Source organism: Argopecten irradians, chromosome 12 (assembly GCF_041381155.1).
Source record: "Argopecten irradians isolate NY chromosome 12, Ai_NY, whole genome shotgun sequence".
Taxonomy (NCBI): domain Eukaryota; kingdom Metazoa; phylum Mollusca; class Bivalvia; order Pectinida; family Pectinidae; genus Argopecten; species Argopecten irradians.
In genome coordinates, this window is record NC_091145.1 from 27,655,724 (window position 1) to 27,681,332 (window position 25,609).

Genomic DNA, 25,609 nt, shown 5'->3' on the forward strand with positions numbered 1-25,609 from the left:
TGCAGGTGTGTGGTCAAATAAAAATTTCGAATACTGCAGCTTATGACGTTCTGGATCAATGGACCGCATCCTTTTTTAAACTATCGGAAAAGTTTTCTTGTAAATCAATAATATTTTTAACTGAAAATACCCCATTTTATTGCAAACAATATCGCCGAGATGAATAAACACATTCGCAATAATACCGATATACATCTCAAAATATACATATTAGAAGTATTATACCACTAGTACTGTAAACCACATTATATCGCGTATATAAATAGTATCTCTAAAATCTGTCGCGTCATTTCCAACATATTTCGCGAATATATAAATTTACGATCAAGAACTCTTACTGATATAAGTTTTATACAATCATTCACCAAACATAAGCGTTCGACTTTTTACACGAAAATTTGTTTTCGCGAAATGAAATTGATTTGCAGTAATTAAAGCAATGGTATTTTAGCACAAAACTGTTTTAAAAAAGATATTAACACATTACAAGTTTATTATGTTTTTGATTTTGAATTTGGACTGTGTTGTTTTGTGATTATTGTAAGACTCTTCAATATGAGGGTATGATAAATAGGGATATTCCACCCGATGTGTTACTTAAAGGAAAACAATCCGAGTCTCTACCTTGGGTTTTACCTAATTTAGTGACTCCAAGAGTGGAGCATCACTATCCTTCATACACAACATATGAAAGAAAGTTTTTTTCATTCAAATCACACCATTTACATTTTGGTTTTGATTTTTATTACATTTTCTGCTTAACTTCGGCTTTTTGAGTCCGCCATTTTTAATGACGTCATGATGCACCAAACGTCAAACAATTATTTATATGTACTATGCACAGGTACCTTGGAGAAACCAAGACCAGAAAGATATAAGAGAAAATGTTATTAGGTCCTGTTCAAGGGTATGCCGGTTCTATTGGAAGCATGCCCTACTGCCCAGATCCAAATATTCAATGACCAGGTTTTAACGCTTGATCCCCCCCCAAATTGAATTAAACACTCTGTCAATACTTCTATAAAAGGGCTGTAGGTGAAATTTGCGATTTCATTTATTGATCAAATGTTAGTGATATCGGGTTGATAAGAAATATTGCTTTATAAGAGGACGGCTTATCGTGTACTTGTACACGACAACATTAAGGGCTACACACAAGGGTACATTATATAAACATTGTCAGCTCGGACATGATGTCAAACAGTACTTAATTTCATTGGTGCATATTGGTTTCAAGTGGAATATGTAAATATATGAATGTCAGTGATGGTAATTGTATTTCAAGATGGATTATCAGAAGAGTTATTGCTTTGTTGTTGTGTTTGTATTACTACTGCAATGGGTGAAAGCTGGAGTTACCAAAATAGAACCGGATGAAATTAAAAACAAATGGATAGTGGACTTTAAAGCCAGTGTAGAAACTTTTGCAGAAAATGTATTGAATATAAGTGAAATTAAGAAACGGTTAGATAATAATAGAAAGCACGACGAAGTTCTATTGATAGATGGAACAGCAGAGTTTAACAGGATACATAGGGACGTTTCGATTCATTTATCGACCGTCCACGAAGTTGTTTTAAATTTAACGGCTGCAATCGAAAAAGAGCTTAATGACCATGAACTTGGGATGCCGTCAAAAGCTTTGGTACCACTGCCAGTTTGCTGCAGTGTGAATACCACTGCCTTGAGTTATGAAGGTAGACTCAGGCAACACGTGGACCTCACGAAGCCATGTATTGGAACAAGAGGTGATCTGTTCAAGACGGATGTCTGGGCCTCTCTAAAACAGATACAGGTATGGCCAACCTTCCTTCCTCTCAAATGTGGTAATCAAATTCTGCTTAGAATACATTCTTACATTGCTTTGATATTTTGATATAATTGGGATAGAAAGATGTATTTAGATACTTGAAGAAGAACAACAATACCAACTGGAATTTGACCAAGGGAATTTGTTATTGGCTTCCCTACGATAGTACTAACTTGTATAGTCCCCACTTGATCCAAAATTTAGTTATGTGATTCGAAAAATAAATTGAAGGATGTTTGGCCATCTTGACTACAATTTAGGCCGATAGACATTTTAATACTGCTAACTGATGACACCACATTTAGTTTGTCTTCATCAAGCGCTTGAAGGTTATATTGTTACTAAAATCGGTAAAGTAAATCTATAATGATAATAATAACACCGTTAAACCAGGAAAACACGGTTATAACGAACCTCTGAGATCAACAATTACTTCGATAAGAGCATAGCAGGTTAAGTATATAGACTGGGTATATGCATATATTAGAATCTTATTAGACCGTTCACGAGGAATGGAAAGTACTGTATGTTATAACCACGAATTTCTTATACGCATGTTCGTTCTAAACGTTGGTTACATGCATCTGCTCGATGTTCCACCTTTCCCGGACACTTTAGCTAACATATCAATCTACTTTGTAGATCTCGGTAGAACTTCTACTGACGGTTGAAAATTACTGCTTGTTGAAATAGTTTATTTGTTATGTTCAACCTGTAACCCCAATTTAACAGAAACTGCTCAGTTATTTCACCTCTCTTAGTTATTGTGATACAAAAACAATGGGGGGGGGGGGGCGAAGAAAATTGTTGAAAGCTTTATTTGTTCAATATTACTGATAGTGATGCAGTGTATGAGAAAGTCATGCCCTTCTCGGAATTCAGTGCATTAACTACTGTGAATAGGGGATCTTACATGAGTGGCTCTGTAATATGAAATTTATCAAACGAGTTCAATAATTTGATATGCCACGAACCTTTAGCCGAATTGCATATCAAATTTTTTTCAACGAGTTTGATCAATTTCAGTCACAAGTGTAAGTTTATATGTATCACATAACTTTTATTAAAAGAAATATAAGTGAAACGTTTATAACTTTGTCTCTATATAAAATAGTAGAAATCCGGCTCGGATGTGACTTTTCCGTCCTGTTTGGATAACAACAGACATATTTCAATAAAATGTTTGAAATACAATTTCGTATGTATCGTGCCATAACCTATTTTGTGTATGACTTTTCCGTCTACTGAGACAATCATGCGACGTCATATATAGATTATGACGTCAAAACTACATGTGACGTCATAATACGTGTTTAACGATTTTTATGACATGGCCGTATGGGCAGACCAGTTAATTTTCTCATTCGATTAATAGAGAATACACGGTTAGTATCTTACAATACAAGGTTTATTTTGGTGCGAGACTTAGGAAAGCCGAGATGACGAGGCTTTGCCGAGTCATCTCGGCTTTCCGTGTCGAGCACCAAAATAAAACTTGTATTGTAAGATACTAACCGTGTATTCTGTTTATCCTGCAACCATTATGGCTTTCAAAACGAAAGCAAATTGACAGTTCCTTACTTTGTTTCGCTCGAAGCGAGACGCTTCTTTGCTGCGGAGGTAAAAGATTCATTCACTTAACCGAATGAGAGTGTACTCCTTTTTACTGCCGTGGGAAATAAATAAGCGCATTCACAAACAGTAACCGTAATTCTATTCAGGGTGATATATCACTGAAAGGAAATGAAAATACTCGAATAACAACCAATACCCATTAAAGAATTACTTAACAATACATACCTTTGTCATGAGCCAAGAAAAAGACGACACCGCCATACGAGATTTTCGATATCGTAAAAATGACGTCATTTCGATGAATGTGACGTCACGTTTTAGCGGGACTGAATGACGTTTCATTCACCGGAAGGTTCAAGTTCTGGGTCAAGTTAGAAAAAGTTCCGTAAGATATGGAACAAATTCACGTGATCGTATTGACGGATAAAGCATATCGTATTGACGGATAAAGCACAAGTTTATCCGGCAGTAGTTATCGGTCAGTATGTGGGACAGTTGCAGGATAAAATTTCTTAAGCGATAAAAACCGCGAAATTTATTCGCCACGAAAAAGATTCATCTACAAGTTCTATCGAGCCTTTCAACTATAAAACTATAAATAAATGTTATTATTCTGTGGCATGAAAGTGCGATAAGTTGATTTGGAGTACGTAGTTTACCTAAGCTGACTGAAGTTATTGTTATCTGTATCCATTTCCGTGATAGATCAGATTTTAAATACATAACGTCTGTATAATTACTGTTTTTTTATATAGCAAAACTATTATGACACACCAAAAGTACTATGGCAGTACTTCTCTACCGTGGACGGCAAATTTACACAGTATCCATCAAGTAACCGGCATTGTGACAGTCTGGGTCACCTGGTCAGCCCACTCACACAGTAAGTAGCATTTACTAGAGTTTCCAGATCGTCACAGATGTATAATATTAAACTTTCTTTCTCCATAATCAAAGTAAAATGGTAGACTAGTAGAAATAGGTTGGGAAAGAGCTAGTTTAAAGGAAGAAAAAGATATTTAACATTGTCATCTATAAGGTTCCAGTTTCTTAAAAGTGGAAATGGGTTTCTTATTGTCCATAATTTGGAAAAAGTATAAATATTCATTTATTATATAGGCAACTTGGACATATATGGTATCTGTCCGTAATGATTCTTTTGCTTTGCTCTGAAAGGGGTTTTTAGATTCATTCTTTTTAAAGTTTAAGCTTTGTTTCATGATAAAAATCTTCCAAAAATCCTTTTTAAAGTCTAAACACATTCATTCTAACAGTGAAGATTGATATCACGTGTATCGTGTTATTTCAAGGGAGTGGTTTGTGGATAGATTAGTCCCACAAAGAAAGAACATTGTGATCGTGTATGATGTCGGGGCCAATGCTGGTATGGTTGTCGGACAGGAAAACAAGACACTGAGCCAGTATATCCACGAAACCGTCCTCCGTATCCTAGACACACTAACACCGGACGACCAGGTTCGTAAAGAATAGAAACGCCGGACGACCAGGTTCGTAAACATAGTAACGACGGACGACCAGGTTCGTAAACATAGTAACGACGGACGACCAGGTTCGTAAACATAGTAACGACGGACGACCAGGTTCGTAAACATAGTAACGACGGACGACCAGGTTCGTAAACATAGTAACGACGGACGACCAGGTTCGTAAACATAGTAACGTCGGACAACCAGGTTCGTAAAACATAGTAACGACGGACGACCAGGTTCGTAAACATAGTAACGACGGACGACCAGGTTCGTAAACATAGTAACGACGGACGACCAGGTTCGTAAACATAGTAACGACGGACGACCCGGTTCGTAAACATAGTAACGACGGAGACGACCAGGTTCGTAAACATAGTAACGACGGACGACCAGGTTCGTAAACATAAAACGACGGACGACCAGGTTCGTAAACATAGTAACGACGGACGACCAGGTTCGTAAACATAGTAACGACGGACGACCAGGTTCGTAAACATAGTAACGACGGACGACCAGGTTCGTAAAACATAGTAACGACGGACGACCAGGTTCGTAAACATAGTAACGACGGACGACCAGGTTCGTAAACATAGTAACGACGGACGACCAGGTTCGTAAACATAGTAACGACGGACGACCAGGTTCGTAAACATAGTAACGACGGACGACCAGGTTCGTAAACATAGTAACGACGGACGACCAGGTTCGTAAACATAGTAACGACGGACGACCAGATTCGTAAACATAGTAACGACGGACGACCAGGTTCGTTAACATAGTAACGACGGACGACCAGGTTCGTAAACATAGTAACGACGGACGACCAGGTTCGTAAACATGTAACGACGGACGACCAGGTTCGTAAACATAGTAACGACGGACGACCAGGTTCGTAAACAAAGTAACGTCGGACAACCAGGTTCGTAAACATAGTAACGACGGACGACCAGGTTCGTTAACATAGTAACGCCGGACGACCAGGTTCGTTAACATAGTAACGACGGACGACCAGGTTCGTAAACATAGTAACGACGGACGACCAGGTTCGTAAACATAGTAACGACGGACGACCAGGTTCGTAAACATAGTAACGACGGACGACCAGGTTCGTAAACATAGTAACGACGGACGACCAGGTTCGTAAACATAGTAACGACGGACGACCAGGTTCGTTAACATAGTAACGACAGACGACAAGGTTCGTAAAGATAGTAACGACGGACGACCAGGTTCGTTAACATAGTAACGCCGGACGACCAGGTTCGTTAACATAGGAACGCCGGTCGACCAGGTTCGTTTACATTGTACGACGGACGACCAGGTTCGTAAACATAGTAACGACGGACGACCAGGTTCGTAAACATAGTAACGACGGACGACCAGGTTCGTAAACATAGTAACGACGGACGACCAGGTTCGTAAACATAGTAACGACGGACGACCAGGTTCGTAAACATAGTAACGACAGACGACCAGGTTCGTAAACATAGTAACGCCGGACGACCAGGATCGTAAATATAGTAACGACAGACGACCAGTTTCGTTAATACAGTAAAGACGTACGACCAGGTTCGTATTTAAGGCTTATAGTTAAGAGTCTCTTCTTCTATATGACATAATTGTATCGTTGTTTCAGCCAATCATAGACGGTATTACAACAACGTCATTTTTACGTTATGAAATGATGACATAATTTTTTAGCCAATGAAAATGTTCGTAACAAGTAAGATTAAATTGCATTAGATAATTAACAGTTCTTCATAATAAAAAATTGAAATTAACCTGGTCTTTTTAGCGAATAATCTAAGCTTTGATGATCAGCGCACACATCACAAATCGACAGGGCAATATACAGAATATATAACTATTAAATAATATTTTGAAGTGGAATGGTGTATGTACAACCTTTTAAACAATAATTTGCATTTGGAATGTTCTGTGTCGTAACCTCCTTCGTCGGTTAGATGGACGCATGCGCAACCGAATACCTGATGACTATTATTCTTTTGTTCCGTGTTAGCGGTTTGGAAAAAAAAAATCAATCAGTCGTCTTATTTAGCCTCAAAGTTGGTCATTTGAAATGAACACATTTTAGCGGAAGTCATTTTATTGGAAATTCTCTGATAAAATTTGTATGCGCTTGCATTTTTTTCTCTTGTTAATAAAGAATATTATTGCAAATGCGCTCATTCTTTATTGCGCTCATCTGTACAAGGTCAACGCTGCGCCAAAATAATAGTTTGATACATTCGGACAGTCAATCACCTTGTGAAGGGACGCAAAGATGAGAAGAAATAGCACATTCCCATTTAAGCTATGTTCAGAAAGTAGGGTGTAAACCTGCTATCCCCGTTGTATGATCACTTTGGAATATCAATATGTTTTCGCGAGGAATTACTTGGCGTTATCATATCTTGGGTGCTATTCGGTGTCTGAATGTTTGCTTTGGATAGCACCATAGAATCGACAAATATTCCCACTATTGCAAAAAGACGAATATACCACAGCCCGAAAAGACGAAAATTAAATATCAGTGGAAAGCCTAAGTTATTGCAAAAATTGTTTCCTCTTGATAGTGTTTGAGGACAACTTAATTCATTTCATTTATATGGACAATTGCCCAATGATATTGAGGGATACGTCGTCACACGGTGCTATAAAAAGAATTGAGATGCTTGTTAACATGTTGTATTTGTAATCATATCATCAATTACAATATGTTCAATGTTAAAAATAGGTCAATGTAGTGGCATTCAATGACACCGCCCACACACCTTCACAGTGTAATGAGAGAGACTGTTCGTGGCCAATCAGGTCAACTGTGACAAGATCCGTCGGTTCCTCACCACGACAGAGGTCTCTGGAGGTAAATACTTAATGGTCCTGAACTCACTTTCACATTATAACAAACTTTCTTTGGTCTCCACCAATTCCATTCTACTACAGCATTAGTATCAATTGAAATAAAATATGTTTTGTTTTTGCTAGAGTAACAAGTACAATTGCTTGAGCGTAAATAGTGTAACAAATACACGAACTCGTCTTCACACAACTTAATAATTCATGGATTCCATAGCCATCTATGTATTGTTTAACAAAGTGGACATTTTGCTTGACTGACAGGTGGTTCGGATTTCATCTTAAGCGGACTCCTAAATATACAGCAAATGTTTTGATAAGCGTAATTGCTAAAGAGGGCGATTAGAACACAAAAAAAATAAGATATTAATGAATTTTAAAAAAATGTATAAATCACGCTAAAGGATTTGCGGAATGATGTGGCACGTGGCATATGCCACGTGTGAGAAATCTACGTAACTGCTGTAAGCAAACATGTTGACTTCTGTTTTAAAACTTCTAATCTTAGTTATTGATGAAGATACTTGTAATACTATCAATTTAATAAATCGATTGTTATCATAAACTTCTTTGATGCTTCCATATTGAACAATTAAGTCAATATTAAGATAAAAAGATTTCAAAATGACTTCCACACCGGACCGGAAGGCGAAAAGACGAAAAGACGAAATTTAAGGTTTGTTAATTTTCGTCTTTTCGGGGCGAAAAGACAAAAAGACGAAATTTAAGGTTTGTTAAATTTCGTCTTTTCGGGGCGAAAAGACGAAAATTAAGGTTTGTTAATTTTCGTCTTTTCGCAAAAGACGAAATATAAGGTTTGTTAATTTTCGTCTTTTCGGAGCGAAAAGACGAAAACACGAAAATTAAGGTTTGTTAAATTTCGTCTTTTCGCCCTTTCGTCTTTTCGGGGCGAAAAGACGAAAAGACGAGAATTTTGAAGGCGAAAAGACGAGAATCAAAGTCGCTAATTAGCGTGTATCACTTTCGTCTTTTCGTGTTTGACTTTTCGTCTTTTCGCGCGCGAAAAGACGAAATTGCGGCGAAAAGACGAAATTTAAATTTGTTAAATTTCGTCTTTTCGGGGCGAAAGGAAAAGACGAAAATTAAGGTTTCTTAATTCTCGACTTTGTCTTTTCGGGGCGAAAAGACGAAAAGACGAAATGGCACAAATCAGCCACCGTACAAAACACTGTATATTCAGTGGAAAGCCTAAGTTATTGCAAAAATTGTTTCCTCTTAATAGTGTTTGAGGACAACTTAATTCATTTCATTTATATGGACAATTGCCCAATGATATGAGGGATGCGTCGTCACACGGTGCTATAAAAGAATTGAGATGCTTGTTAACATGTTGTATTTGTAATCATATCATCAATACAATATGTTCTATGTTAAAAATAGGTCAATGTAGTGGCATTCAATGACACCGCCCACACACCTTCACAGTGTAATGAGAGACTGTTCGTGGCCAATCAGGTCAACTGTGACAAGATCCGTCGGTTCCTCACCACGACAGAGGTCTCTGGAGGTAAATACTTAATGGTCCTGAACTCACTTTCACATTATAACAAACTTTCTTTGGTCTCCACCAATTCCATTCTACTACAGCATTAGTATCAATTGAAATAAAATATGTTTTGTTTTTGCTAGAGTAACAAGTACAATTGCTTGAGCGTAAATAGTGTAACAAATACACGAACTCGTCTTCACACAACTTAATAATTCATGGATTCCATAGCCATCTATGTATTGTTTAACAAGTGGACATTTTGCTTGACTGCAGGTGGTTCGGATTTCACTAGCGGACTCCTGAAAGCGTACGAGCTGTTGATCACAGAAAAACGGAACTTCCCTGTAAGTAGGATAATTGGTGGCATTCCAGGCTATCTTCTAATGATATTCCTGTATGAATACCACGTTAAATTTATATGTGTCGTAATTTTCATACTCACGAATAATCAAGAAGCAGCTTTTGATATATTATTCACTGACTGACTTCAAACATGAGCGGCAAATAAGGTCGATGTTTATATGCAAAATCTTTTTCAAATTTTGAAGAAAGCATGAAACTTTGCATATGGCTTTTTAGGACATCAGGTTTAATAAATACTGTAAAAGTTTAAATGAAATGATAGACCACAATTTGGCTTCTTGGTTTGGCCGTATATACTCATTGTTCTGCATTGTAGACGTAAATACCATGATTTTTGACGGTTCTGCCAAAATGAAGTTTGAATTACTATTATTTGAATTAGTTTTGAAATTCTCAAAATGTTAGTAATAGTGGGGCGGCTAAGATATATATGTGTCGTAATTTTCATACTCACGAATAATCAAGAAGAACTTTTCATATATCATTCACCACCAAACATTACTAACATTTTGAGAATTACAAAACTAATTCAAATAATAGTAATTCAAACTTCATTTTGGCAGTACCGTAAAAAATCATGGTATTTACAGCCAAACCAAATTGTGGTCTATCATTTCATTTCAGTTTTTACAATCTTTATTAACATACATATTAAGCTTAAAAACAAGAACTATTACATTGCATAAATTCTGTATTGTCAGGAGAAATTTCAGGATCGTTCCACTCAACTGGTATTTCTTACTCCTGGCAAACCTACAAACATCGGCATTGAAAAACTCTTCACCACCATATCTAACAAACAACAGGAATTGGTAAGTTCAGATTTTTTGTGCTCGTTGTGCTCGTTATTTAAATTGTATTGTTATGATCATACCATGTACATGACGTGAAAAGATTTTTTGATACTTTTGTAATATTAGTTTTTGGAGAAAATCATTGAATAATATATTCTTTGAGAAAATCAATGTTTTAATAAACCAGAAAGCTAATTAATTTAAATGTACTAGTAGTGAAAATAGTATTTGTTGGATTTTGCTGTTAATATTTATAAATCTGTTTTATGTCCTATTTGTTTCGTGTCTTTTATTAGCAAGGATATTTTGTTGTTAATATTTTTTCAATCTATTTTATGTTTATTTCGTGCCTTTAGTACGGAGTCAATTCATCATCGTATGAACCTATTTGTTCATTTTTTCATTCATACTGAATTTTGTTTTCAATTGATTTATTGCAAGGATCTCATATACGTCCTTGATTTATTGATATAATTTTTAATTTTCGTTTGGCAAAGGTTTGACTTTACATTCAATTGTATTTTCATCATTTATACTCTTTCGTTTTCTTTCTCACTTCAGTTACCAAAAACAATATTTCAAACTTATTATAAAAATACACATTCTCTAATTTTCCATTCAAGACAATTTCTACTAAGAAGAAGCTTAGAATGAAACCGACGGAGTATTGTAAGCTTAACTATTTTAAAATATACTTATTCTAATTGTATTGTCTATAATGGCCGGTATTCGCCATTTTGCTGAATGGTAAACATCGTTTTAATGTTAAAATATTAAATACTTTTACAGTAACCATATACATTACTTTATATGTTTTCTAGGACAAGAGCGTCAACCACTTCGTCTACACATTTGATGTCAGTCTAGAAGGAGGAGTTGGCGATGTTTTGTCTAATATTGCTCATCAGGAAGTGCCAGGCTGGCCGAGGGTTTGTTATATTTCATTAACGTCCGACATGAGCAAAAGAGCATTCCTTAAGAAACAAGTGAAACGTGACTACTTAGAAATCTTAAGTTTTAAATTTATTTATATCACTAATACAAATATATTTATTTTGTAACAGAAGTACTTATACTAAAGTACGAAAAAACAGTTGACCGTTTTAAACCGTTTATCTTACCACTTACAGAAGGGGGAGGCATTTTTATATATCATCTTTTTGTCATTTGTATATTTTTTTCCTTGATTGATTTGTTTGTTACCAGATAGATAATTTCACCGTTTTATTTACCCCTCCCGTTGGCCCGCCTGGAGATTTCCATGTGTACAATGTGTCCAGGTTCGTCCTAGACGCTTCCACCTATTACCGCAAGTTAAATCCCCTGATGAAACCAGGTAGCAGTGTGACGATATTCGGTCCGAAATCAGACTCGCATTCTGGTAAGACTATTTTTTTCTGTATTATATGATCTACTGTGAGAATAGTCATTCATCTTGTTATTGATACAAGAGTTAGCTACTATATATTAATATTATCAACTGATTTAATTTCTGTAGTAGTTTGAAAGCATCCTCCTTAATATTGAAATGTTTTGTATAATATAAACACTACAATGATACACACTTATCCTACATCTATAGGTCTGATCCTTACATCCGCGATTCCAGTCTTCCATCACAACTCTGTATACGGGATCGCAGCCGTTGATACTTCCATGGCAACAATATTTGCGGAAATACTGAATTTTGATATTGGGGTCCATAGCTATGGCTTTCTAATGGAAAGTCATCATGGTAAGGGTGCTTTCTTGTTATTATCGAAATAAGAAGTAATACAGATAGATGAATCATACGTAAGGTTATTGTCATCTCACGAAATTTTGATTCGCTATAATTTGATTTTCAATTTTGAGTCAAAATCGCAATTTTCCTCCTCGAAAATAATAGGCTATACGGTACAATATACTGCAAAACTAATTATTGTTTAGGAAATTACAATCCGACAGAAAAAAATCAGGAAAAATCATGTAATTGTGATATTTGAATAAGTTAATGCAAAGAGTATATATAGTAGCAATACTGAATTAAACCAGAATTAAGATTAGTATCAAGGAATTGCTGACAATGATGACATAGTATTGAAGATATTGAAATAGTACATGTATCTTATTTTCGATTATAATTAAGCATTGAACGTCTTTCAGTTGGCGTTCATAGCCAATATGAAAGCCAACTGGACAGAGGCAAACAGAAAGCGTGCTTTAATAACAATTTTATGATGAAATCTCAATATATTTTGTATCTATAATGAATAAAGAATTGATCTTTTTTAACAGTCATCTTTCGTGATCACTGGCACGAAAATTGTGTCGTTACAATGATAATGACGTCATAATAGGCAGATGTCAGTTCATAGACTGATGAATGTCAACTGCGCTTGGTAACGCTACATAGTAGGACTGCAGTGAAAATTAAAATATTGTTATTTGTCTTTCCTTTATCTCTTGGTTGAATGTCACAATTTTAATTCTTTTTAGTGGTGAGACTAATTCTGCTTTTATTCTTAGTATTTTTTGATCTGTGTTTTATTTGATTTTGCGATTTCTTTAAGGTAAAGTGATACTGCATCCCAAGCTCCGTCCTCCAGGTGACATACTACATGAGAATCCAGTATTCCCACACCTGTCTGTGATCGAACCCACACTGACCGAGGACCAGATATATAACGTCACACACGCGGGACGGGAAACACAACAAATCAGAGTCGAGGTATTGGGCGTTTTTTACATTATTTGAATTGCATCTTCTCCCTCGAAGCAGTAAATCAACGCGATTTAAGCATTCTGTGCAATGCATACTGAGAAAAGTGTACTGCTTTGAAGAAAAGCGGATTCCTTTAAGGACAGGGTAAATTATATTAGTTCATCTAAACATATGATTCTTATTTAAAATGTATAAAACTTGGTAAACAAAAAATAACGTATTAAAGCATATAGTAAGGAAAGGTAGGATAATATGTTCTTAAAATCATCAGTGTTTCCCGATATTTTGAGTACGAAGATGTTCCTATTTATCTCCTTCCCCAACCCACTCACCCATACAACTCCAGCATATGTTTGTTTTTGTTTCTGTTCAAACACTTAAGCTATCTGATATTAAAACTTTATCATTGATTCGACTCGATTGATTCGAGTTCAAATATATATAGTTTCGGATTTATCTAGGCTCCTTAAATTTGGCTTTGATAGAATACCGACGAAAAAAGAGGAGAAAAAATGGGGATTAAGAAAACATTTAACTCATCCGACGTATTTGATTCAAGTGTGTTCAACACACTTGAGTTTTATTGTACTTGGTCCACTGATTTATTGGCACTCATTGCTCTCTATAGGTGAGGACTGGAAGGAACTCGTACAAGTCCGGTATATCTCCGGAAAAATCATTGCCTCAGAATGCCACAATGATATACTCCAAATTACCTGCAACACAATTTGTACTCGTCCTTGTCAAGTTTGATTTGGATTTGGACATTCTCATACCCCGGAATCTAGCACAGGTCGGTACATCTTTACCCATGATCTCTAATAGGGATTTTTTCTTTAGGTCAGTACCATTTGTCTATATCAGGACCAAACTGACTTTCGCTAGTTAGTTGAAATGGGAAATTTCATGAGGAAACACGACTACAGCAAAACCTGTTTTAGCTACTGCCTCTGTAATATAAAGCTCACCTGGCTAAAAGACCGTTTCCCTTTGTCCCTTGGGTGTTCTTTATAAACAGGTCTGACTGCATAACATGATTGAAACTAATGATGTATTCTCATTGTAATGTGTTGCACCTTTTCATTTTGATGAAGATGCGTTTATAAGATCTAGTCTAATGAGTTAACTGTAAGCAAATACATATCTCTTTGTTTAAAGGACGTAAAGCTACACGCACCTTACCACCGTCTGGACGAAATTTTCCAGTCCCCACTCAGTAACAAACCAAACGATGCTGGTGTCTGTGCCTACAATGACAGTTTTATAGCTACGGAAGAATCTGTTATCAAGGTAACTACATATATTCGTAACGTCTTCCAAATTCATGCTAAATAATGTCAACTTTATCAACTTCATGGTGTTTATTACATGTGTGTGATCCTCAACGTCATGAATATTTGTCCCATAACATTGTGTCAGTTCGTATCAAGGTTAAACTATCTTTATTTTTCTTTACAAATATTTTATTTACATACAGTAGTGTAAAATGATTTTGATGGAAACATTATATTTGGTATCACTCTATACAGAGATTGCTCTATATAACACACATAGTGAGTGTCTATGGAAATTTCCATTTTTACATGAATCGACTACATAAATGTTGCGTACATAAAGTGTTTTGGTATATTTTGACTTTCATTATAATATTCAAATGCTGAAATATACTACATGGTTTATTCCATTGTAATCTATTCAATCCCCAGCTGTCCCCTTCAGTGTTTGTGGATCCCGAACAATACAAATACTCTGACGAGGATGTAAACCACGTGTTAGAAATAAATAGTTTCCTGGAACATTCCAAAGATACGCCGCTAATAAGACTTGGTATGTAACAAAGTGATTCTGTCATTTCATCACCACCGCGAGGTCAGATTGGTGACGTATTACACCTAGATTATCTTCGATATTTCGGGGGTTACACTATACCTCCCTTGAATATATCATAGCAAACCTGACGGCATTTCACGAGAAAAAAACCCTGATCAATCATGATCATAGGCCGGGACTTCCTTTAACTTTCTCATATGTCGTCATACATTCAGTTTTACTAGGACTTATCCGTGGGTTTGTATTACGACAGTAATAGTAACCGTATATCATTCTTATAATGATCATGTAGAGTGTATAGATTAACAAGTGAAGTTACTTCTGTTAATTAAACTAGTGTAGTAATGTATGATCGTGCAAAATAACACTAGATTTACACTAAACATAAACCTGAAGATATCTATCATACCATTTTATTAAAGTATCAATATCAAATCCTGTTATTCCATATTACATTCTGTTATATTTTCAGAAGTAAAAGAGGAGATCGAACATATTTTGAGGTCAACTGATGAAATTGATAACCTGTGGAGACCTACTACCAAACAGGTCATAGAAAGGTACAGTAACCCTTACCATGTCACGAAAACTGTTATATTGTTGACTCATTACAATGAATAGACCTATTTATTTTTGTCTTTTCTTTTTACAAATGTACATATGCTTGAGCATTAAGAGGTTCTAAAGAGGGGGAAATGAGTAACTGGTATCTACTGTTATGGTTTGCTTGATTATATTAAGTAATGTCCTTATAAAGGCCATGGTCATGTAAGGACAGCCCCCCCCCCCCCATGTACCCATGTATACGGTGTGTTACATGTATGATGTGCGGGTGTGTATTTTGGGAGACGGTGGTATAGTCATGTTGTGTCCTACTGTATAGAGGAACCCTTGCCCTAAAGTCATCATGCTCCGTCTTGAAAACACATTTTGAACTTCTTCTCAAGTTCTTCCGATGCGATTGGCTGAAACTTGCCTGAAATAATCATGACATGGGTCGATTTGAAGTCCAAGATGGCTGCCACAGCCGCCATCTTGAAAATAAATTTTGAACTTTTTCTCAAGTTTTACTGATGCGATTTGGCTGAAATTTGCCTGAAATGATCCCGACATGGTCCCGACAAAGGATTGTTATTTTCGGATCGATTTGAAATCCAAGATGGTCACCACAGCCACCATCTTGAATCACATTTTGTATTTCTTCTTAAGTTCTACCATGCGATTTGGCTGAAAATAATGTGAAAGGATCATCACATGATCTCGACAAAGTGTTGTTTCATCACTGGTTGATCCCAAATCGAAGATGGCTACCATGACACCATATCTAATTAACATCATATTCGACTATTGCCAAAGTAGTCAGATGACCGTTAAGGCCCTCGGATTTCCTGCTATAGTGCTATAACACTTAAGCATGTTGCCGCAGATTTATACTTTTGGATATGAATGTTCATGCACCTATAACAATCAATAAACCATTTATCATAGTGTACAACGTGTGTAGAAGATTCTTACTCACCGGAAAGCTCGTCTCTTTCTAATCTTTAGATATTTTGGTACGCCTACTGGAGTGTTAAGGGTCTTTCCTGGGATGCCGTTTCGGAATACCTTCAACCACCTCAATCAGATATGGTAAGTTTAATGAGCCTAAAATAAAAAAAAAATGCAAGGAACACTGTTTTCTATTAGCAGTAATCATTTTGTAATTATGGAAGCATCATTTTCATTACTGTGATTAGTGTATGACTTAAATGGAAATGTTCGAAAGAATATCGATACTTTTTTATATAAATCAATGCCTGTTTCATTTATATTCTTGGAGAAGGCATTATCAATGTACAATGTTTTCTTCAAATCCTTTTTAATGCCATGAAAAAATAGTTAAGCATGAAAACGCGAAATTAATTCATTGCGAAAATTAATAGTTTTACAGTGTGTTATATGATGTATCATCCTCAAAAATTAATAGTTTTACAGTATGTTATATTATGTATCATCCTTGTTGTATAAACAGGTTTAGGAGAAGTGTGGCTCTACCCCACGAGTTCGTGTTTTCAACTGGACAATTTAGTCGCTTCACGCACAGAAATGTTGTTCTGATAAGTAAGGCTATATCGGAAAACGTGTGAGTATGATGTATTAGGATTAAAATGTATTGCAATGTTAGTTTTAGTTCCCTTTCGAATGTTTGTAGAGGGTACTAGCAGTGTTTTTTTTAAATATTAATTTCTATGAATGTCCTATATACAATATGTATATAGCTATCAAACCACAGTTGCGATATATCGTTGATTATATTAATTACAAAATTGTATTTCAGTCCTATTATCAATGCTTTTGACTATTATAAATCACTGTAATATGTAATATGTTTCGCACTTTTATAATCGTGTTAGTGTAAACTCAATGATCCTTGGTGCTCAATCATCTCTACTGAGTCTTAGTCAGTTTCGATGTGCTTAATGCTAATTTATTATTTTGAAATAGCAATTTATCCTGTAAACAGTATAGAAATGTAATGAAGAAGATATCGTTTAGCAATTAATTTCCACTGGGATGTTTTTTTCAATTCTTCATGACGTTAAAGGGTAAATTAGCTTGATCACTTAAATGGTAAAATGATTATAAACTTTAAGATTACATCACTTCCTTATCGGACTACACATATATATAGCCTTGTATGTCAATACCTTTTTCTAGAGCGGCTGATTCTGAAGGTCTGCCCATGGTCAGACAGCTACAGGGTGTGGCGGGGGTGGTGGTATCACACAGACAGGTTACCGCCATGATGTATCAGGTAACATATCGATAAAAACTGTAAAGGTACTTTTCCAGTATAGACAATTTTTAGCGAAAATGCGTAAAAATGTAAATTATTAAGCATGGATGTAAATTAGCGAAATTCGGTGGTTTGATACCGGGAAAAAAATCTTTTACGAAATTTAGCGCTTTGAATGAATTAGCGTTTAAAGACATCGCGAGAAAGAATTATTGCTGAAATAAGTACAATTTTATATATATATACATATAAACGATGAATACGTCATAATTTTTAACTGAAATCGAAGATCTAAATATATATGAAACCCAATGCATAATACAATGTGAACTAACAAAAATAATCATTTCAAATGAGCAACTAGAGGTGACAAGAATGCATATGACATACAAATGTATTTAGTGAACAAATGAACAGGTCCAACATTAAGTTGCATTGATTCATTGATTTGCGTTGAAGTGATTTATTCAAATGATTCAAAGCGTCTTTTAAATAAAGTATTGTGCATCATTAGAAATAAACATCTCATTATCTATATAAATGAATTCAATACTTACAGTTGTCCAATTGTGGAGGAGACGACATAAATTGCCATTTACTGGACAACAATGGGTTTGTAAATCTTTTTTCTGTCCATTACAATAGCGTGGTATCGTAACATTGACTATTACATACATTATGGCATACATTTGGTAAAGTTGATTCATTGCATGTCTCTGATATCTTATATATTAGCCACTCATATGTCTATCCAAAATTGGTTTCCGTAAACCTCTATGGCAGATTGTTTTAAGATTGCACATGGCAATAGTCTATTGTACATATGCGTAGATGTGTAAAAAGTGTGTATTTTTCTATTGTCAATATTCCCATATCGGATATTCTATTTCTGATGTGGTAAATAACTTTTAATTTCTGATATCGGATGATATCGGATATTCTAATTCTGATATCGAAAATTATATTTCTCATATTAGAAATTAGAAACAAATTTCAATATCAGAAATTGTATTTCCGATATCGGGAATTCAATTTCCTATATCGGAAATTTAAGTTATTCTACCACATGCAAACAATAAAATTGTATTTCAAATATCCATTACCTGCATTTTCTGGGGTTTCTGGAATTTCTGATATCGGAAATAGAATTTCCCAAATCAGAATTAGAATTTTTGATATGAAAATGTTTTCTAATTCATGATATCAAAAATAGAATTTCCGATATCAGAAATTTAATTCCGATATCGGAATTGATAGAATAAATAGTAACTTGGCTTGTCATATAACGATACCTGTGCAATGATGTGACATTTTAAAAAACCCTGTTGGTATAAACGGGCAATTTTTCGAACTAACATCTTATAAAAACATCACCATTTTTTATTATATCAAATAATAAGGATACAAACTATACTTCTGTCGACAGGTATTTACTGACCTCTGGTGGCCAGATCACCGCCTCATCTCATCTTACTCAGCTGTATCCATGGCTGGCCAGTCATCTCATACAAACCCAGAAAATGGAGGTAATGGATGTCGCTAATTTGAACATTAATATCACAATATGTTTTGAAACTCTTTAAAGGGACAATTCAGTCAAATAGGACATTAAAATTTGTACATATATCGGAACAAAACCAGTTCTAATGGAAATTTGACTTGTCGGTTTTACTGTGATATGCCAGAAAACCCCATGGTGGTGAAATGCGTGTGAAATGATCAAACTCGCTCGCTGTCCGCCATTACACATTGTGATCGAACATCTTTTATGCGGAAATATGTCCCTTGCTCGTAGAGTAATGCAACTTTTGTCTAGAACTGCTGAAATCGCTCAAACAGTAGTGTGTTTACCTTATTAGATGAATTGTCTTGCCTGAAAATCATTTTATCACCTCCTCAGTGGTTATGTAGTTCATTTGTTTAACATGCGTGACTTTGGCTCGGGTATGGGTACAGCGTACATATATTGTACATGCTTAATCGTATTGATCAACGATTTGTAATTACAGAGGTATCATTAAAATTATTATTATTATTATGAATTCGCCAAAAGGACACAAAAATATGTTGATATTTGTTTTCGAACGTGTACAATATAATTAAATTTTAACAATGGAATAATGTAGATGTCGAAAGCACATCTTTTCGAAATTATTATTGGGTTTTCTTAAAGTTACATATAATCTCTATTTAAATAATAATAAAAAATATTTCCTTAAAGGCCTTAACATTGACAAGAAAATCACACCTATTATTATTCTGCATTTTCGTTTTATTGTTTCTGTTTTCTATTTTACCACGCAGCCGTTTTGGTGCACTAGTCTATCGGAGGGTCAGCACAGATTATCGTACTCCTTGACCTTGACCTTTGACCAGAGAACAACGCCAAACAATTGTGAAAGTTACGTCATAGGGAAAGTACCGGGTACCAACTTGTTCCTGTTAGTCCTCTACAACAGGACTAAAACGAGTTGCCATAGCGATAACGATACTAGTGTAAGTAAGAAAACAGACGAACACGGAGTACTGCCCATATAACAGTTGTTTTATGGAAAACATATATCGATGTATTTTCGTTTTAAACCCAAACATTTCGTAGCTACATAAAATTAATACATTCGCATAGGCGTATGGAATATAAATACTACGCAGTTATTTGATATTTTTGAACATCTTTGTCTGCAATGTCTAAAGGCTACATTCTAATAATGTGACCATAAGCCACATTACATCTAGAGAAGTTTACAGTACATGTATATTTAGCTCTATTCTTACTTTAGCACTTTTCACACAAGCATTCTTCCGCTAAAACATGTTTGTGTATATTGTGTTTTGTGTATATTGTTATATAGTCTTTATGATAGAACTGCGCCATTAATCCATCCCTGCGCTATAACCTATTGTATACGCCAAAATTAATACGTTTACAGTATTTCAAGGAAGTTGCTATTTAGTTTTAATCTTTACCTATGAATATGTGGATGAAATTCCTATTCAAGGCACTATTCAAGGCTTGTCAAAACTTGTTTTCGGAAAAAAACGTAACGAATTTCGAATAAAATCACTGAAACAGGGGGAAATGTAAACAAAATAAGTTACTATTCGGAAATTAAAGAAAACGTATGCGGAGAACAATGCGTGTCGGAAGGGGAAATGTTTTTTATCAGACACAGCCGCTGTACAGTCAGGTCCTCGATAGTTGCAAATGTGAATGGTGGGGACATCAATGTAAAACACACTTCTTGTGAAAACTCAGTAATAATATTTTTTGCACGTTTCTGTATTTTATACAACATGAATATCCAGTATATATTTTCTATAACAGAACTGTACTGTGGGGACAAATGGTCAGTGTAACAAGTGTCTGACCACTGACCAGTCATGTCAGATTCCATGTCAGTGTCCAGCCGACTTTGACCAGTGTTCCAGTCATTACGACATCAATGATATGCACACCTCCTCCTGTTATGGTATTTATTCTATATCGTTGCGTATTCTGTACCTTTGCGTATTCTGTATATTTGCGTATTCTGTATCTTTGCGATTCGTATCATATCGAAAACTTTAAAAACAAACGTGTTTTTTCCGTCAGATTTCTATATCTTGTGAGGAGACTATATATAAAATGTGTATTTATTTCCATCTAATGAAATGATATAATATTTCAGTAGAAGCACTGTTAAAGAAATCTTGTACCACATGATTTTCAGATTTATTTTGAAAATATTGTTTTCTTTCTTCCTTTGAGGAGATACATTCAACTATTTCGAATTTTCATAACACGAGTTTTATTGTTTACCTCTTTTCTCCATTCTCATGGATTAAAACTGAATATCATTTTTTCTTACATTCCGCCACCTCAACTTCTTTTGATTTCAGGAAGTAATTCTTACACTGATAGTTCTCCAGAATGATGTTTTATATTGAAATGTGTCTTTATATGATACAGAATTACACACAACATGTATTTAACACTCAACGCTCCGTTTCAATTACAGATGACCCGCCTGAATACAAAAACGTGCCATCAACTTTCCAACCGAAGTCACCCGGAAATGCTGTCAGAAGTTGTTCGTTGCCTTGTGTTGTTGTGTATGTATCATGTCGAAATATTTCACATGTAAATGAATACACTATGTCTGAATATGGTCAAAAATTGTATTGTTCACTTACTACCATCATTTTGCTTAATTTTTCAGTAAATAATGCCAAATGGCATCGTATTTAGGGTGCGGTGGAATTGTAGTTTTTGTGTTTGCTTTTGCTATTATATAAGGAGTAAAATGCGACACAAGGTAAGCTGACACGTGCTAGTAATGCTCTATTAAATATCCCATTAAATTTGACTCCCTATGAACTTTAATCTTATTGGGGGGAAAAGCAAGGAAACGAAGTAATAATATTAATTTGGTAATTGATAAAACAAATTGAGATTATGCTTTAAAAGACGTACATTGTAGCTCGTAGAAGAACAATCAATGATATGACGATGTACGTTAATTATATCTTCATTAATGCTTTGCTGATTTCATTCACTAGAAGCATTTACTCTTTGATTTTGTGAATAAATTCTAGATTTCATTCAGATTTCTTTAATTTAATGAAGACTTTACACAATTCATCCCTATACATGGTGACATGTTTATAACTGTTTTGCTATAGAGAGGATGAGGACGATTGTCTCGGTTTACCACACTGTCAGTGGGGAGATGATTACCCTCCCTTCCCTACCTGTAGCTGGAGAAATGAATCCGACACTATACCTTCCACCTCACCTGGAACCACACTGGGAATACCGACCCCGCCATTAAAACCACCGACAAAGCAGACACCCTTGTCTCCCCCAGGTCCTGGAATTGTAGGACCAGCTGTTCCTCAAAAACGAACATCAACAATCCTTCCTCAAACTGCACCCGCCAATATCCCACCACCTAAGAAGACCTCTCCTAATCCAACACCGCAGCCAATGAGTACTGCTCTGACTGAAATGCCGTCAGAGACACCTAAAACGATGGCGAGCCCTACTGGTGATCTGACACAGACAACAGATATCACATCTACTGAAAGTTCTACAATGTCCACACTGACCAATGTCCCCCACTCGTCAACATTGACCCAACACGTCACTAGTGGTCAGTCACCGACAACATCAGCAATCGCTCCAGTTCACAAGTCAACACATGAAACCGTGCGTCAGAACCATCGTAAAACGTAAGCGTAAAATTACGAAAATGGCGAATAAGTCTTAAATTTTTCGTCGGTAATTCAGGTACTATCATCCTTGTGATTCATTAATTCCTAACAGACTTAAATAATATCTTGTGGGTACATGTACATGTATATGATTTTATTTCATTGAAAGTTTCAAGTTTCAAATGATAGTAAGCTTAGTTGACAAAATGCATAAAAATCACTCAAATTTTCCATAATAACGAAATTGTGTTTTTAATGGGTCAATGGGATAATTTGGTTTTAAATAAATCAGATAGTAGTATCAAGCAAGATTACATGTCGATCATGTACCGTAAATTTGGATATTTTGACGTCGGAAAAATTTGGCGTTTTTGTATCAAAACAGGGTGGTTAAATTTTGGACGTTTAGATATGGCGTTTCCCTATGCCATGTGAAATATTAGCGCATAACTTGATTTGATCAAAAGACTATTTTTAGGAAAACGAAGAAGTTTTCGGAAAATTACTTGAAAATAAGGACATTGATTAAAAAACAGATTATACGGCGGTGACATTGGTTGGTTTGTCCTAATGAATACATTGTATATATTAAAGAACTAATATATATATTAAAGAAAAAAAGGCTCTTAGACTTTGGATTGATTTTTTAAAAGCAAAAAGTGTAATATTTTACATTAATACTAAATACTTAAGTCATACATACCTGGTTTTTGTTCAGAAGAAAATGGATTCACTAGTTTGATACTTTGTATTATATGATGAATTATTTACATATTGTGTTGCCTTTAGTGATTTTAGATAATAACGTTGTTTATCACAGTGAGAACACAGACGATAAGACTGGTTTGGTGGTAGGACTAATCATTGCTGCTATCGTTGTATTACTCATTGCTGGATTTGTCATTTACAAAGTCAGGAAGGGAATGAAGAGTCGAGCAAGTAAGTGATTCGATTACGAGTTTACGAACTATAGCTGCATACACAGGGTAGGAAGCGAAATTATTTTAGGTTTCTTTAAAGTCGTAATTGGTAATACATGAGAGAACATTTACTTAACACATTTCTAAAAACCATTAACTGGTTTTATCAGTTCAACACATATATTTGGGTCAATGTAAGGTTCTATGTACAAATTGATGAACATCTTTACATTTAATTGCAGGTGGTACATACACAAGAAAGGGTAGTGTGTTTGATGGAGTTTTGTTCAAACGGACTTCTGAGAGAGCTGAACTCACACAATCCTCTAGACCATACCAGCAAATGACGTAATTCAACCTCAAACCGAGAATATATTTCAGTAAATAGTATTATCATCGGCTAATGAACAACATATTCGCAGTGTAAACTTTGCCATTGGATTGGATTGCATTTTGTAATTTTATATCCATCCATGATGATTTCCTTTATAATAGTAGCATGCAACACGAGTAGAACAATATTTGCATACTACATTGTATGTATTTTATACTGAAGTACATTTTGTACAACTCATTTAAGCCTTTATGTCACAATCGTTTATAATTTCATCGGAGTATGAAAGAAATTATTTTGTTTGAAAACTCTGTGAATCCGCGTTATATTTTCTGATTTAATTAAAGTGCCAAAGGTTTCCGATTGGCATTTACTGTACTTGTAATTTATATTTGAAGGGAGAATTCATTTTTTCGTTATTCCGTACTTGTAATTTATATTCGAAGGGAGAATTCGTTTTTACGTTATTCTGTACTTGTCATTTATATTTGAAGGGAGAATTCATTTTTACGTTATTCCGTACTTGTCATTTTTATTTGAAGGGAGAATTCATTTTTATGTTATTTACCCCTGTGCCATCATTAGGGTGGCGAAAGGTGTTACTCCAACATAAGAACTTGGAAGAGTTTTCAGGAGTGAATGAGTTGTAAGTGCTATTTTGATATATAAAGTAAAATCTTAATCACTTATTTTTGTTCTATTACAGTTATTTGTAAATAATTTTATCTCGAATCTCATGGATGAGGTAAAATAGCTAAATGATGGCGAGTACTATTTGCATTCACAATAAAACGACATTAAATCATTAATTGTTATTCTACGTAAATGCATTGACGATAAAATGTTAGATATGTTTATAATGTTATTATAAGACTTTTGTACAATATATACCTATTAGTTGTTGCTATATTTTTACAATGTATCTAAATAACAAAAGTAATTTAAGTATCCTTAAATATCGTTGGGTTTTTTTCCCATCGAGACGTACGTGGGTTTTGTAGTAGTATTGAGTTTGTCACACAAAATAAAGCTTCAGTCTGCTGCTGTACATCTCTACACTGTCAGCCTCATTATTGTAGTAAGAAATCAAAATTATGAAAAGAACAATAACATTTTAGAAAGATTAAGCGAATTGCCGAGTTAAAGAAGTTGTTAAAGCTGACAATGCAAGTTAAAATTATTAAAATGTTGTTTTTTTAAATCAGTATACTCAAATTTAAAGAATCGTTTATGAAACATTCCCCGGTTGACAGATTTTTATTTTGCATTCCGACGACTCAACGACCACTACATTCTATATAAAGCAGCGGGTGAATAGTGGGAGAAATATGTTCCCATGTACCCCTCTGCCAGTTTTTCGAAATATGGTTTTTAGGACCGGTATGATGTCTAGTTTCATTTTATGCTTGCATTTGTTGCCATTGACAACTTATGTCCCATGGGGGTCA

General features: G+C 35.1%; 1 protein-coding gene across 1 annotated transcript; it reads left to right on the plus strand.

The window, feature by feature from the left end:
* The first annotated feature begins 729 nt into the window (after nt 1-729).
* LOC138336754 (VWFA and cache domain-containing protein 1-like) lies at nt 730-25,215 on the plus strand. Its single transcript, XM_069286307.1, has 25 exons — nt 730-1,795; nt 4,141-4,268; nt 4,696-4,861; nt 9,136-9,262; nt 9,518-9,588; nt 10,309-10,419; nt 11,223-11,330; nt 11,608-11,782; nt 11,984-12,136; nt 12,954-13,111; nt 13,734-13,898; nt 14,264-14,395; nt 14,812-14,932; nt 15,408-15,495; nt 16,484-16,567; nt 16,950-17,060; nt 17,636-17,732; nt 18,274-18,326; nt 19,141-19,240; nt 20,019-20,210; nt 21,040-21,184; nt 21,713-21,806; nt 22,377-22,925; nt 23,728-23,846; nt 24,070-25,215. Exons 1-25 carry the CDS (start codon nt 1,286-1,288, stop codon nt 24,177-24,179), a joined length of 3,867 nt encoding a protein of 1,288 aa, XP_069142408.1. The 5' UTR covers nt 730-1,285; the 3' UTR covers nt 24,180-25,215.
* The last annotated feature ends 394 nt before the right edge of the window (nt 25,216-25,609 follow it).